Source organism: Opisthocomus hoazin, chromosome 6 (genome assembly GCF_030867145.1).
Source record: "Opisthocomus hoazin isolate bOpiHoa1 chromosome 6, bOpiHoa1.hap1, whole genome shotgun sequence".
Taxonomy (NCBI): domain Eukaryota; kingdom Metazoa; phylum Chordata; class Aves; order Opisthocomiformes; family Opisthocomidae; genus Opisthocomus; species Opisthocomus hoazin.
Genome location: NC_134419.1, coordinates 9,422,133 through 9,437,597, shown reverse-complemented (window position 1 = coordinate 9,437,597; position 15,465 = coordinate 9,422,133). Strand labels below are relative to the sequence as shown.

The window sequence follows — 15,465 nt, the reverse complement described above, 5'->3', positions numbered from 1 at the left end:
AGTGTGTGTGTGCTTAAATCCAGGGCAAAATCCTTCCAGCCGGCACTCTGGTTCCCAAGTGCTTGACAAGGTAATTGTTGTAATGTGGTATTTTAGTGAGCCCTCTGCTGGGAGCTGCCCAAGCACTGCAAATATCCCCAAACTCTGCAAATGGAGCGTTTTCTATGAACCCACACAAATGTGTCACCATTTAAAACCTGGAAGGTTTTCTTTAATGACAGCTACAAGTAGCAAGAGTTGCATAAAACCTGCAGACGTGTGTGGGAGTGAGCTGACAGATTATAATTACCGATAGAGAAGGGGGGGAAAAACAAAAATTAATTTTTGAGGCAAAACATATAATTTGCCTTTAAATCATACTAGTGCTCCCATTTAGTAATGCAATTTGCAGCCCTGGAAATCAGATTGAAATTGTTTGACTCCTCAGCAGTTCAGGGTTTTTTTTTTAAGTTTTCCTTTTAAAGGAGCATCGGCCAATGTGGGAGGATAAAGCAAGAGGTTTTTAGACACTCCTATGAGCTTTGTACTGTTTGAACATGCAGGGAGCCAGGTAAGAGAGCCCGCAGGCTCCGGCTGCGAGGTGGAGTTTCTGCTCTAGCTGGTAGGATCATGCACCGGTGCCGCCCTGACCAGCCCTGCCAGTAACATGAGGAAGACTTTTAAATACAGTCTGGTCCTACTTGTCCCTACAGAAGTGACACCATTATAGGGCACCACATCTTCTTTTCTGTGTAATTTCTTGCATAATTCAAGAGGCATTGACAGTAGTGTTTATGATACTGGCACCATTTTGGTGCCCTGGGGACTCTCTGGGAGTCCCTTCACCCCCTCAGAGGTGTAGCAGAGTAAGCTGCTGATATTACAAGTGGCCTTGGGGAGGTGAAGAGCCTGCACGTATCTCTGTGGACAAGGGGAATGGCCAGACCTGCAAATGTCTTCAGGATTGCTCTAGGGAACTTATCCCGGAAGACCCAACTCAGTTTTATTTTGTAATGATTAGAAAGAAGTAAAAAAATATGGAGACACTGAAGTTGTTCTTCGTAACAGTGGTGGCCTCTCAGTGTGGCTGAAATGTGCAGCTGAAATCTGAGCTACCTCCTTGCCCACATGTCCGAGAAAGTGTAGTTTCTTTGGCCTGCACAGACATTTCATTAAAACCAGTTTGCTAACTGGGCTATATTTTCCTAGACTAGCACATGCCTATGCCCTGTCACCAGAGCCCAAAGGATGAGTGGCTCAAAGACGGCCAGCAAGATCTTCTGTGTGACAGAACTCATGGGAAAAAAGAAAAGGTGCCCGATTTTCCTTTCTGTCACTTTGACAGCATTGCAATGCTACTGTGCCCTGGAAGCTGTGGAGTATTTCAGATCTCAGTTGCACTGAGATAAAATTTGGTCTAGAGTGTTGTTGCCCAGATGAAATTTATAGCTCTTGCTAGAACATCCACTTTTTATTTTTTCTGTTTGTTAGACTTTGCCTTGCTGTCCTCTCTTAGCCACTGCAAATGGTGGGGAAAAAGATGACAAGTGATGTGTGGGAGAAGTGAGCTGGGGACGGCAGCAAACAGAGCCCCTAGAGATTGACAAGAAGCAGCCAGCTACATAAAGCAGACACGTGACTTCACTCCCAGCTCGCTTCAGTCCCAGCTCTCATCTCGGTCATGGCCAGGTCAGAGAAGGCACTACCAGATGTTGGTGAAATGTCAAAAATCCTGAAGACAAAAGTGTAGAGAGGAGTGTTTCTGAAAGACAGCAAGAGGTAGACTGGGAAGAACATCCCAGACCTGGTGAGACAGGAGGACCCGTGCACAGCACGTGCCAGAAAGCAGAAGATCCGTGGGGTGGCATCAGTCTGAGCCCGCAAGACCAAACAATCTCTGGACACAGCTCTTTAGTGTCAAGATGGGGCTTAAAACTTGAAAGGCTGAGTTGTGCTGGCAGAAGTGCCTCCTGTCAGACTGTGCCCATACATAGGAGGACGTTCCCCAGCTCCACCCAGGGTGATGCAGATAATGGTGCCCATCACCTCTGAGGATGACAGGATAGTCCCGGGGGCCTATGTGGCCTGTTGGATATGCAGCTGTGAGCTCATACATCATCATTACGGCTGCAAAGTCAAGCAGCAAAAGGAGGAATTGCCAGAATAAAGGCTGTCAGAGCAATTTTAATTCAGCCTCCTGGTGGATATGCCTTCTGATGTGGTCTTTAATTACCTCATCACAGCCTACTTTTTCTTCAGCAAGACTGCTGTTTCATTCAGGGCACGATGGATAGATGGCAATTAATGAAGGGCCAGTCAATATTTTGTTCTGTCTTTTTTCTGCTTGGTGTGTGGCCCCAGGCATTATTTGTTGCATGCCATCAAATCCCTGCTCTTAGACAGGATTTTTCATCTTCCTCCGGACTTTCCTCTCATGTGTATTGGTGCAGCGACTGAGAGCATCCCACACAGGAAGGAATTTCTCTTCCAACACCCCTGTGAGCAGAGAGCCTGGGTTTTACCTACAGGAGGAGGTGGTCCTGACAGGAGTTGCAGAATGCTCCACTAGCAAGGCCCAGGTTGGATTTTTCAGGGTACCCACATTGTGTCTGTTCAAAGCCCAGCTCCCCTAACCTCAGCCAGAGCTGTAAGTATTCAGCATTTCTATAATTTGAACTCCATTGTGTCCAGAAAACAGGAAACACGGAACTGGTGGCTTTCAAAGAAAAAATGTAAGTGGTTAAAGAGGCAACAGTTCCTCTGCTGATGCTGCCTTGGAGCAGGGCTCTGCTGTGCAGTCAATGAGTGAAAGAACAGAGCAATGCTGATATGGGCAAAGGGGTGGACTGAAGGCAGTGCAAGGTGACCGACATTTGCAAATTTTTCAGCAAAAATTCTGTTTTCCTGCCTTAACTATTCTCTGTAACAGCTGTACTCTGCTTTCTCTTGAGCTCTTACAAATTTTTCGCCTTTTACCTAAGATTTCAGTGGAGGACCTTTCTTGCGACCTAAGCAATCTTAATCTTCAGTCTGGCACAAGTAGAAAGAGATGAAACCCAACAAGAGGAAGAGGTCCCTGTGCCACCGGCAGCATCAAAGGGAGCCCCACTCAAATGCTTTCCAGTGAGTGCAGTGGGAGCAGAATTTGCTGGTCACCAAGCAGCTGAAAAAAGGACAGTAACAAGAGGAGAGGGAGGGCATGAACCTTCATTGCCACCCAACAGCCCTTTTCTGTACTGTGCTCTCCTGCTCTGTGCCCACTTAACCCAACCTTACAGAGATGTCTTTGTGTCTGGGACGGGCTTTCCTGAGTGTCTCTGAAGCATGTCAAAGTGGCAGCGCTCTCATCTCCAGCAGCTTCTGTAGGCTGCACAGAGGTCTCTTTTACTCTGTTAGAAATTCAGAGGCCTAACAGCTTCATTCAGAAAACGTCCAGCATTTTCAGCAAGGCTTTTAATTCATTAGCTCACATATGAAAATATTCTAACCTTCCTGCCCTCCCCAGCTGAGTCACTGATGCTTTCCTATCTTGCTGCAGACACATCACCTTCAGGAAAATAATTGCTTAGCATGCTGATAGCAACGGAGATTATCTTTCTTAACTCGGCGTTTGTTTGGGATCATGGGATCTTCCCATGATGAGGACTGCAGGACACATTGGGGTTACTGTTTGAAACAAGTCCTGACCTTGAAGAAGGCTGTGGGAAGTGCTGCATGGCCATGGGGCTGGGCTTCCGGGGGAAGGTTGAGTCCTGTGAGGGACTGGGTGAGCTGTGGTGAGAGGGAGGGTGCACGGGAGAGTAACCTGTGAGGTTTGCTCAGAGGTTCCTTCAGTTACAGAGGGAGCAGAAGCCTCTAAGCTGGATTACCATGGCCTGCAATGGTGAATAGCTCCTCTTGCTGATGAAGACATGCTGGGACGGAACAGAATTGCCCAGTGCAGAGCTGGGTACACCCAAGCTCACCCCAACCCTTCAGAGACCACCACCACAACAATGGGTTCAAGATTAATTTCTAGCGCCCAACCACTCATGGACAAAAGACAGCACCCCCGGTGCCCCCCCAGCAGGCTCAGCAGATGCTTGAGGGCTCCAGCCCTGCACTCATACTCATGGTGGCCTCCTGGGAAGCCGGTGGAGCCAGCTCCCAGTGAGGAGCTGAATGCCCCATCTGCAGGTGACACTGGTCCCAGGGGCTCCTGTAGAAAAGGTCAGGTGAAATTTAACCACAGGGCCAGGTGACCAGGCGGACTCACATACAGGCACATAAGCACCTTATACAGATATAGCTATTTCTCTTTACCTCTTGAAATAAGCTGCAAGAGTATACGAAATAGTGGACTGTAACCTAGCCCCAGCCTCTTGTCTTCGTTCTGCAATGAGAGCATTGGTTGCATCGGTTCTTGCCTCTTGCCCCAGATGATCCTAGTTCAGTTCCCACTGAACTGCCCCCAGTGCCTATGCTCTAGGATGGCCTCGGACAGCCTGAATGGGTGGACTAAATGCTGAAAAAGTGCCTGAGTTTGGGTCCTGGCCATATTTCTGACTCTCAGGACTGTCTGTCCCTTGCTGTGCCTCGGTTTCCTTCTCTGCAACATGGTGAAAACAACATAAACATTTCCTTCTTTAAGATCCTTTAGTCCGATGTGCTCTGGAAGTGTTGCAGGTTGTTGTTTTTTTCCAGGGCTATCGTTATAATACATCTTGGCTGCGCTAATTCCCTCAAACAGAAATTGTTCTGCCCATAGTAGGCTGGGACAAAGCAGACAATTAGTTGTCCCTTACACATTTATTAACGCTACAGCTTTCTTTCAATGTGTGTGTGGAATCTGGTAATGTTTTAATATATTTTCATAAACTGTGGGCACAACATGTCCTGTTTCAAGCTAATAACCATGCCATATAATTAGTCCTGATTACACAGATATTTAGTATCATTTTACATATTCCAGTCCTTTCCTAGTGCCACTGCCTAGCCAAGGCATATTTAAAGCCACAGCCATCTCCCTTCTGTTTCCCAGCAGTTTGCAAGATTCTCTTGGACAGGTTTTCAGTTAACACAACAGCTTCAAAGAACAATTTCATTTCATTGATGTGCATTTTATATATATACTGGCTCTGATCAAATGTCAGGTGACAAAGCCCAGGATACAAATAGAAGGCATTTATCTACTTATAGGGAAACGCCAGTATTTGAAAGCTATCAGGAGATTAACAACATGAATCTTTAAAAACCTCTTCCTTAACCATCTGTTGGCTTTGGGCTGAATATCTACCGTATTTAGGATTTTACTGTAAAGTAGCACTCCCCAAACAAAAGATCCCTCACCCCATTAGACTCTGATGGGGGAATGAGAGAAATTTGCTATGTGCAACCCGATTATAGATGTGTATCTTTCCCTGCTGGCGTGGCTGTCTCTATAGAGATGAACATGGATATCTGATGAGATTAAAATGCTTCAGTTACTACTGACAGTGGTCCCTTAATTTAAAATGAAGAAAGCAAACAAATATTCCTTTTGATGAGGTAACTGAATGATGCTATGGAAAAGCACTTTTGCTGTCAGGTGGTAATTAGGTTCAGCAATAGTTGTGGGTTTTTAGCCTTGAAGGCTGTAGCCCCTGGGAGTCTGAGAGAAATGATACATTCAATTTCCGGAGAAGAGGAAGATGCTGGATGCTTTTCTCTGCTAACCCTGCAGGTCTCTGCAGATAAGAGCATTCAGAACTGCAGCGCTGACAATCCTCCTTGAGCCAGCCTAAACTGTTGTGTCAAGATCACGAACAGAGAAAGGGAGACGGACTCAATGCAGGGCATTTAAATACCTAATGCAGTCAGGCTGGCTCTGACGATGTATATAAGGAACTGCCAGAATGGTTGCACTAAGAGAATTTTTAAAGGCTGCAGAAAGTACTCCAGCAATTGCTCCATGGTTTGGGCTGATATTTGTAATATCCATCTTATGCATCACTAGAAAATCTAAAGTAGGAAAGCGCTCCTTTGCAAATGAGCAACAGTTCCCACAGGTACTTTTTTAAGGGGGGGAAAAGTGGGGAGAAGAAGGGAGTGAATTTCAGGGATCAGCTGCCTCCCTTGCCAGTTTGGAATTGTTTTTTCCACTGCAAAATATAGATTATATTTGGTTGTGCTATTAAGAGTTGAAACCCAAGTGAAACATTCCACTTGGCCCAGGCACATTTAATTGGAAATTTTGGGTTTGGAGGCATTGTTATTGTTCTCTCAGAATGGAGGCAAATTCTGAATATGGTGTTTTCCATGAAACGAGAGCTCTAGTTCCTGCTCTGCTCCCCCCTTCACGTTACTACGCAGCTTTGCCTGTTCAAGGAATGATGGTTTTCAACAAATGGTTTCATGGGATCTACCCTGCTCCTCACACAAGCTAAGAGACACCAAAAGGACACCAATTGGCCAACATGAGAAGGAGGACCAGCAGCACTGCAGGGATTCGAGCTTGGGCATTTCAAACCCTGTGTTCACACATTTGTACATCACTCACCAGTGCCTTACTTCATGTCCAAAAAGACTTCCTTTTGAACAAGCATCCACGAAACTGGTCATAAGGCTGGAGTAAGGACTTATGGAGAGAGGGCATCCCCAGGTAAAAGGTCCCAGTCGGACTGGCAGAAGGAACCTGCCATCTGGCTGACAGCATTGCAGCAGGTCCAAGGCGAGATGGAGAACCCTGCCTTTAGCACAGGCTTGCAAGTAATTTTCTGAAGCACTGAAAAAGTTTTCACTTCCAGAATTAAAACTTTTCAAAATAAAGTCTGATTCTCCTCTCACTCTCAGGAGATAAATGAAGGGTAAGTCCATTAAAGATACTGGTGTGAGATTGGTGTACAGCAGACAGAATTCAGGAAAGATATCAATATCTCCAAAATCCCCTGAATATTTTTTCAGGCATAAACCAGGTATCTTTCCTGATCATAAATGCTTTATTTCCGAATGGAATTTCAATAAAATAAGCACAGTTAGACTAGCACGCTTATTATAAAGCCATAATGCACTAGTACTGAAGTTTAGTCATGAAAGGTATTAAAAAAGCAGCCCTGCTAAAGCAAGAGAAATTGCTTTCTGACCTACCGACTTTTAGGAGTAGGTGCTAGTGGTCTCTCCACCAAGGAGTTCAGCCTGTAGTAATCCAAGAATGTCCTGGCCACATTTCTTCCAAGCTTCATATCTGTGAGTTTTTAATTAAGGAGCATTTTTCTGAAATAATTAAAAATAATAATAATAAAAAAGCGGAGTCTAAAGGTAAATTACTGCTATTTGATGCATGAGCAAGTTTTACATTAACCATCCCACAGTGCTCAGGCTTCAGGCAAAATGACTTACGCAAGCAGATAAGGTGGGGGTCATCTTGTTTGCTTCTTGTTTTCAAAGGCAGATGCTGTATAAAGCCACAGACAGGAGGAAACAATCTCCCTTTCTCCCCACGCCTGGTTGCAGATCCCTGTGGTTGTCATAAAGTAATGCACTAGACCAAAGGGGTCTTCCAATTTTCATGTTCAGGGAAAATAATTACCTAAAAATGCTTGGATACAGGCAGTATTTCTGTGCTTGTATCCAGGAAACAAGGTCAACAATGTCATGGTATGAACCAGCCACGGAGCAGTGTACAAATTCGAGGTTGGGATTAAAGCTGTAGCCCTCCAAACCTTTAGCACTGACCCCGAAGACTGTCCTGGGAGAACAGAGCGCTCTTTAATTCTCTTGTATTCAGGACCTGAAATGGTGATTTTAGCACTGAACTGGAAGGACAGAAGATCACCTTAAGGAGGTCAGCAGTAACTTCGGGGGCTCTTCTCGATAGCCACAATTCCTCCAGCTAACCCTGAGCCCAACGCTAGGCAGGTGCTGCACATCAGAGCTGCCGCAGAGACCCAGCAGGTACAGGAACCCGCCCTTCCTGGAGACTCAGTTGCTTAAAAAGCAACTGAGTAACCTGCAAATGCATTGAAGAATAATATCCTAGATAACAACTCCATGGGGTGGAGCTCCTGCTTGTGTGAAATATCAGCACTAGGTCTGCCTGTTACAGGGCAGTGCCTGCTTATCATCTACACGGTGATGTCCAGCTGGGAGAAATGCAGTCGATGCCGTTATCCACAGCTGCATTATGGGGGCTGAGGACTCCTTTATTTGCCCATTTTGAGCTGATGCCTACCCATGCTACACTAACCACGTACTTCTCCAGGGCACTTCCCCAAATGGTCATCATAATGGCCATTTCAGGAGTGCTGATGCAGTAGCTGAGGTGGGTACATAACCTGGGGAAATCTAAATACACCTCTGCATCCGATACCTGACAGTCCAGGAAAAAACCCCGTTGCTGACTTGTTTTGTGGGCGTGTGTGCATGTTCTGCTTTATCAATAGTTATCTACTGATGTTTCCATTAGAGGAAAATTCCAGAAGTGCAGAGTCCCAGGGGCTTCCAGCAGTGCCTGTGAAGACGCTAGCTTCTAAATGAAGCTTTTATTACCCGCCCACTCACATTAGACACATCAAAACAAGTGAGCATGAGACATCAGGTTCAGGCATCACTGTGAGATCTCTGTTTATAATTTATTTATTTATTTAAAGGGGAGGTCGAACTGATGTGACCTCGCCTTTAGCTCTAGTTCTGCAAAAAGCCAGCCATCAGCCTTGCTAACACTGCAACCAAGCCCAGACCTAGTGGCTGAGGATGACTCCTGACACTGCTTTTCTCTCCAGTGATCCGGTCCCACTTTTCCAACTCCCACTGCGGTGCCTGAGGATGGTTATGTGGACCTTTCCCTTCTGTTTCAGGGTCTGTCCCAATGCGCTCGTTACCATCCTAATACCATATGTGCTGCGGGTGTCTGTATTCTTCTGCCCAGCAGTACAGCACAGCCCGAACAGCTGGTGTTCACGGCTGTTGTCTGCGTGTGGACAGGGATAGTTGGTTGTGTGAAACAGCACCGGCCGTCTCATGGCTGCTGCAGTACCCAGCAAGCTTCCGTGGAGCCTCCCAGCGCTGACGGATGAGACTAACCGTACGTGCGTGGAAGTGCAGAAAGCTGGAGACAGCTTAAAGTTTGTCAGTTCCAGGGAGGGCAGCATTGCTTTGAACGTGTTTCGTGATTGTTGCTGGAATTTGGGAGTGGCTGGGCATAGTTCGGTTTCTGCAGATGGGAACTGAAAGCAGCAGCGAAGGTTAAAAGTTCAAAGTAGTCTGAGAAAGTGAGAAAGAAGGGGAGAGGGCTGTCAAACATTTAAGGGATTGAGAAGACTAACACGGCTTGATCTTGTAGTTTCTTTCATTTACTCGACACTTCAAAGACATAAAGTGGTAATTGGACTCAGTAAAGTCTCTAGGACATTTTGTCAGTGCCAATCTCAGAAGGCTCCTCTGCCAGAAATGGCCCTGCTGCCCTTTTTTTTGTCTCTCTACATTGCTTGCGTTTACAGGGTGGGAAACTTCTGACCCACTGTCCTGGGGAGGAAGCCTTTAGATCTGAGTGGGTGCAGCCAAGGAAGTGGCTACACGGGCTTCTACATGGTGCCTTACAACTCTGCCTTAACCATGGCCTGGAAGAATCCAGGTCTACTGCTGGACTTTGGTCTTAGGAATTGCTTTCTAAAGGTAAGGACAGTTAACCACTGGAATAACCTGCCGTAGCACATCTGGAAATCTCCAGACTAGAGGTCTTCAAGAACAGGTTAAACCCACAGCTGAAAAGAATGGTTTATGTCTAACTGGTCCTGCATGAAGTTCCAAAAAGGAAGTATAGAAGGGTCTCTAAGGGCTCTTCACCCCAGTTTTCTACAGTTCTTAACATGTAGAAAACCTTAACATGCTGCCCACGCAGACCTCCTGTTTGCTAAGATTACCAGGAAAGGCAAAGGCATTTTGCAGTGCATGGATCCATGGGTAGACAGACACTGTGAAGAAACTGGAAATGCAAACCTGTGCCACATGCAGCCACCAGAAAGTCACAAAATGGGAGCAACGTGCAGTCAGCATGGATGGAGGGAGACTCAAACCAGCATGGGATAAAAAATGTGCATCTTCTAATACAGTGTCTCAGGCCATCCTACCCCCACTGCTCTGCCTGCCACCTCCGCAAAGGATGAGTGGTTTCTGTCATGGAAATCAGGCGCCTGATACGTAAAACCAGAAGCAGCAGTAACAGTCTCTCCCTGTGACTGCCTAGCCTGGGTGAGAAATGCCCTGACTCACTCAGCAAGTGCAGGCGGCATGCGTGTGCAGAACTGATGGAGAAAAACAAATCAAAGCAGTAACATTTGCATTTATTTCAGGTGCATGGAAGACCCAAACTCCACTTTAGCCTACGGTATATCACAAGCACACAACTAACTGCAACTAGAGCCAGAACCCACTTTTGCTGGGTAGTTTATTTGTTTGTGTTTTAACCGGCTTTCCTCCTGCAGTCACACATGCTGTGCTTTTGCCCACGGGAACACCCTGCCTAGCTTGAACCGCACTTGGTAGCAGGCCATTTCCCAGATATCCCCATCCCAGGAGCACAGCTCGTACAAGACAGTATTCACCTTCACTAGCATCTACAATTCCCTTTCCTCTCCCTTCCTCCTCCATAGACTCATCGTTCCTCCATGCTCCATATTTCTACCTGGAAGTGGAAACCAGCGTGCCCAAGTCTCCTGCTGGAAACGCGGTTCTCACAGCATTCACTCTTTGAATGGTATCAGCAGTTTTGGGGAGATTTCAGAACAGTCTGTTTATGCACAAGTCTGCCAAATTTCACAGATGTTAGGAAGTTCAGGAATCGTGCAGGGCTCTCTGCAAAATCCCCCGTATTTATGACCCCTACTGTGCCTCACACCTCAAAGCTTCCAGCCCTAATAGGAAAACAAGACGAAGGAGTGAGGAATCTCATAAGCCATTACTAGTTTTCGACTGAGAAGATTCATTGATCCTATAGTGAACAGTCTGCTTATGCTGGAGCCTCTAGAAGCACACACACAGCCTTTTTCTGTCTGTACATGGAGGCAATAAAAATCTCAATTTGGAAACCAGTTAGAAGTACAAGTCATTTGGGGAGGTACTAAATGTTGCTGCTTTAATAGCTCACTGATCATTTAATAATGTCACTGCTGCAGAGCATGGTGGCACCATTTGCTCGCTTTTGTTTTGCTTTTTGAAATTCAGGGTCATTCTGCTTTCAAGTGAGTGGATCTCTTCCCCCCTCTTGCCAGACACTGCAAACTGCTTTAAATAATTAGAAAAAGGATGGCTACTTCAAGTTCACCATCTCATTTTCATAAGGTCCAGTGTCATTGCTTTGGAACAGGAAGAGAAGCTGTGGTGGTGGTAAGGATTTGACAAGGGCAAAACAGTTAGCAACCCCCACTCATCTTTGATAAGTCCTGTGGGGTCTCTGCCAAGCAGATTGGATCCCTGTTTTTATGTCTCATCTAGAGGACGGCACCTCCATCAATTTGAAACACTCTGCTGGGTTATTAGCTTATGGAATTTGTCCAAGTTTAGTCCTAAGCAGGATTTGAAATCGTGACTGTTCAATCCAGAGGCACCAGTGACCAGACCCACGCAAGTCTTTTGTTCCAGACGAATAGCTTAAAGCTATCCTAAAGACAGACAGAGGGGGGAAAAAAATAAAAGACAAGGGAGAAGGAGAAGGAAAATGAGACAGAAAGACGAATCTTTCTAATAGCTCAAATTAAAAACCAGAAGCAGCTCTTTGTTTGACATAACTGAATTCTACAGCAAATCTCAGTCCACCACAACAACAATCCTGTTATTTATGAAAAGAGGGTTATTTTGTGTGGGAGACTCCCAGATGACTGTGGTCAGCTAGCATACTGTCAGCTTCGTACAATCTCAAGAGACATATGGATGAGGTTTTCTCATCTGTTTATAACAGCTTCCATCAATGGATCAAACCCCTTCCTGACTCAAACAAGAGCTCTAATGGAAAATGGCATTACATGGCTTTAAACCACCATGTTATATCACACCCTGCCTGATCAGAACTAGTCCTCTATTTTAGCAGCGCTGTTTTTCAACAGTTACTTGTTTTGCTTCACAGGGCTGACACTACTCTCTAATAAATACAAGATGCTGCCCACATCACATCTAATTGGAGGGCCCACTTCAAGCATGGTGTAACTGGGGCAATATAGAGACTTGGTGGCAGGGCATGGGGGAGAGGGGCTATTCTATGGCTTTCCACCTGCGTTTAACACGGTGCAAGTCTGGGCGCTGATGATGCCTCCTTCCCTGAGACTGTCACTCCAGGGAAACAAGGTCCACAAAGTCTAGTATATCTGGTGACATATTTCCAAACCATTATCAAAGGAGGAAGCTTCTGGAAGGGAGTGTGGGGAGGGGACAGGACTTACCCTGTCCTCGCTACCGACTCTCGAGAGAGCAGGGCTTGGCCTGGCAAGCACTGGAGCTCCAGGCTGTTGGATCTGCAGGGCAGCAATGAGCAGCAGGCATGCTTTCTGGGGAAAGTCTGCCAATTCTAATGAGAACAAGCCTTTTCATAGCTCCAGGTTAAGAACCAGGCTCCACGGGGGAATTACTGGTGACACCCTCTCATGGTCCTCAGCAGGTCAAGCTAGAGAAATGCAACCAGACCATCCAACCTTAAAATCTATAAATGCCCTGAACACAGCCAGCCTGGAAACAGCAAAAGGACTTTCCCCAAGGAGAATATTTCCATTCTCAACAGCCTCAGTTCCTGATCCCAGGGGGGACAGATGCTTTTGGAAATGAAACGTCACAGCAATGACGAGTCTTCATTTTTATTCCTCTTGTGCGTTATCAGGGAAGGAACTGGGCGGAAAGATCCCTGACTGACTATTTCAGGCTTTCAGGCTCTTTTGCTGAAATGCTTGATTGTGGCGGAAGAAATTATGAAGATGGAAGTTGTGCGCTCTTCTCCCTGAGTAATCAGAGGCCTGTAATTTTCCCTCCTTCTCTGAAAGAGGAGGTTGGAGAATAGGTATCTTGGAGAGCACTGTTTTACCTCTGCCAGAGGGACTGTGCCGCAAGGACCACGCTGTATTTCCCTTTTACTCATTTCAGTATCAGCTATTGATTCTGCCCTTCTCATGAACTAAACTGGAACAGGCAGATCCCAGCTAACACCTGGACATGGGGGACAGCAGGATCTTGAGGCAGAGAGAAGGCAAGAAGGTGGAGGTGCTGCACGGGAGCCGGTGCCAGGACGGAGCCCAGCACCCCGACCCTGCCGGGGTGTTGCCGTGGAAGGGCAACAGAGACTTGCGGGGAGCAGAGGGGAGCGTGGCAGAGTGCCTGTACCTCAGCTCTCCCTCTGCAGCACAGCAGCACCAGTGAAGGAGCCACCCAACCGAACACATTTTGCTACTGATGCAAACCTCTATGCAATACTGAACTGCAGAGCTGCTACCATGTGTGGCCATGAAAAGGGAGCGCGTAATTCAAGGTGGGATTTGAGACACATGGACAGGGGAAGGAAAATCAGGCTGTCCAGAGCAAGACAAGAAACAGGGAAGAGCGAGAAGTCTCAGTCACTGCCAAAGTAACACTAGAAACACAACAGGGCCGCTGCCCATTTTTAGCTCTGAATCCATATGCCATTTACCAGCACTATGAGCATGATTTTGCAAGGAAACCTCTGACTGCTGCTCCATTATCCTAATGCCATCTTCACGTTGCTCTGTGTAAGTTACATTTTATCCACCTTACAGTCCCTTAGCAGCAGTGGGAGATGGAAATGGGCCCTCCTGTAAATGGTAATGTGGCCTAAACTACAAAATGACAAAAGAAAATGGTTTATTTAATATCTTGGCAGTGGTGACTCCTGATGGGGTTATCTAAGGGACAGAGGTCAGAATCAAGCTCACAGCTGGAAAAGAAAAACCCAGAAAGGGTGAATTTCAGCACCAGTATATTTTAATTAATGCAAAAATTGCATCAGCATCGGTCAGTATGTCGGTACAGTTTAAAAATTGTATTCTTAAAACCTGATTATAACAGCTTCTATCAAATTGTCCCAGAATGAATTTGGGCCTACATCTGCGGATCTCACATTAATGTCTGAGGGGTTTTTAATTAGAGTATCGAGAGAACACTAGGATGAGTCTCTTTTTGTGATTTCAATGTTTCTGATCTTTTGTATTGTTTAATTCTGGCCACTTGCCAAATCTGGGAAGGAGCTCTTGTGGATTAGCTGACCTCAGCTCTTTACACAGTCAATGAAAATTACAGAGCTGATTCCCTCTGATATACTGAAGAGGGATGAGGAGAGGGGAAGCAATTTCCAAGTGAAAATACAGCATTTGCAATGTTCTTCTATCACTGATGAATGTGCTCAAATGCACAAGGGAAAAACTGCATGAAAAATTAATTCTTAACAGTTTTTATTTTCAGTTTGGTTGGAAATCCAAGAACAGTACAATAATTTCCAATTCTAATTAAAACCCCCTAAATGCACTGGCAAATCATGACCTGAACTTCTTGGGATCCTCTTGGACCCTCCCATCTCACCCCAGAAGCATGATGACACCCATTGTTCCGTGTCTGACAGTTCCCGTTAGACATTCCACTCACGGCTCTGGGCGTAGCATTCACCACCACCCAAACAAAATCGGTTTCAAGACAAATGGTAGAAAGAGTGTTTCAACACACCAAAGTGTGGATAAACCATTTTTCATCTCTAAATTGCTGGAAGCTCATGAGTTATATAAATCATAACTAGGCATCAGTAGTCTGTTGCGTGCTGCATTTTCCCTCTTCAGATGCAACTTGCATTTTGGGACAGGGCATAGTCACTAGCTTTGACAAGAGCAATCCTGAAAAAAAGAAATTAATATATATGCCTAAATAAGAAATATGAGTAATTAATAAATACAAGGATTGTGTTCCTTTGTGAAATAAACCTGCATGTAACTGGTTTTAAAGTTTTTGAATAGAGGAAAGTTAAAGAGAATTGCAGAATGCTGACAACGATTTCAAGACTTGCAAAGATTTTGGGGACCTTCCTCCCCTGGCTGGGATACCCTGGGCTCTTCTGGGTCCAAGTGCAACTATTTGCACTTGGGAGCATGGGCACTTGCTCTCCAGTGTCTGAGCAGATGCAGAGAACCTTCTGGAACCTACCTGATATCACATGTCTAAAAAAGGACTCAGTCCAGTGGCTATTAGATTATATCATTCAAGATGCCTCTTCTTCAGGATTTGCTCAAAGACCCACTGGATTTCTCCTGCCTTCAGTCAGTCTTTAATAAGTCCCTTCAAGACAAGGCAACATCTGCATTTGTAGTGGGCAAAACACAGGGAAGAGACAACTTATCCTCAGGAGTTGGCTCAGCTCCTCCCTCAGACTGTCCTGGGAAGAAAAAGGACGACGGCCTCAGAGGCTGTACCTTTAAAAACACTTGCAGTCTCCAAGTAATAGTCATGCTTCAGTGTGTTCAACATTTCGGCTGAGCTCAGTACAAAGTGCAG

The 15,465-nt window shown here is 45.8% G+C and overlaps 1 protein-coding gene across 3 annotated transcripts in view; it reads right to left on the bottom strand.

Moving 5' to 3' along the window:
- LOC104334200 (AGBL carboxypeptidase 4) overlaps nucleotides 1-15,465 on the bottom strand; it is a 1,001,604-nt gene that overhangs the window by 9,389 nt on the left and 976,750 nt on the right. For all 3 annotated transcript variants that reach the window (XM_075424527.1, XM_075424528.1, XM_075424529.1), the window contains one exon: nucleotides 7,084-7,180. In XM_075424527.1, the coding sequence (XP_075280642.1) occupies nucleotides 7,084-7,180 (97 nt within the window). The remainder of the gene's footprint in view (nucleotides 1-7,083; nucleotides 7,181-15,465) is intronic.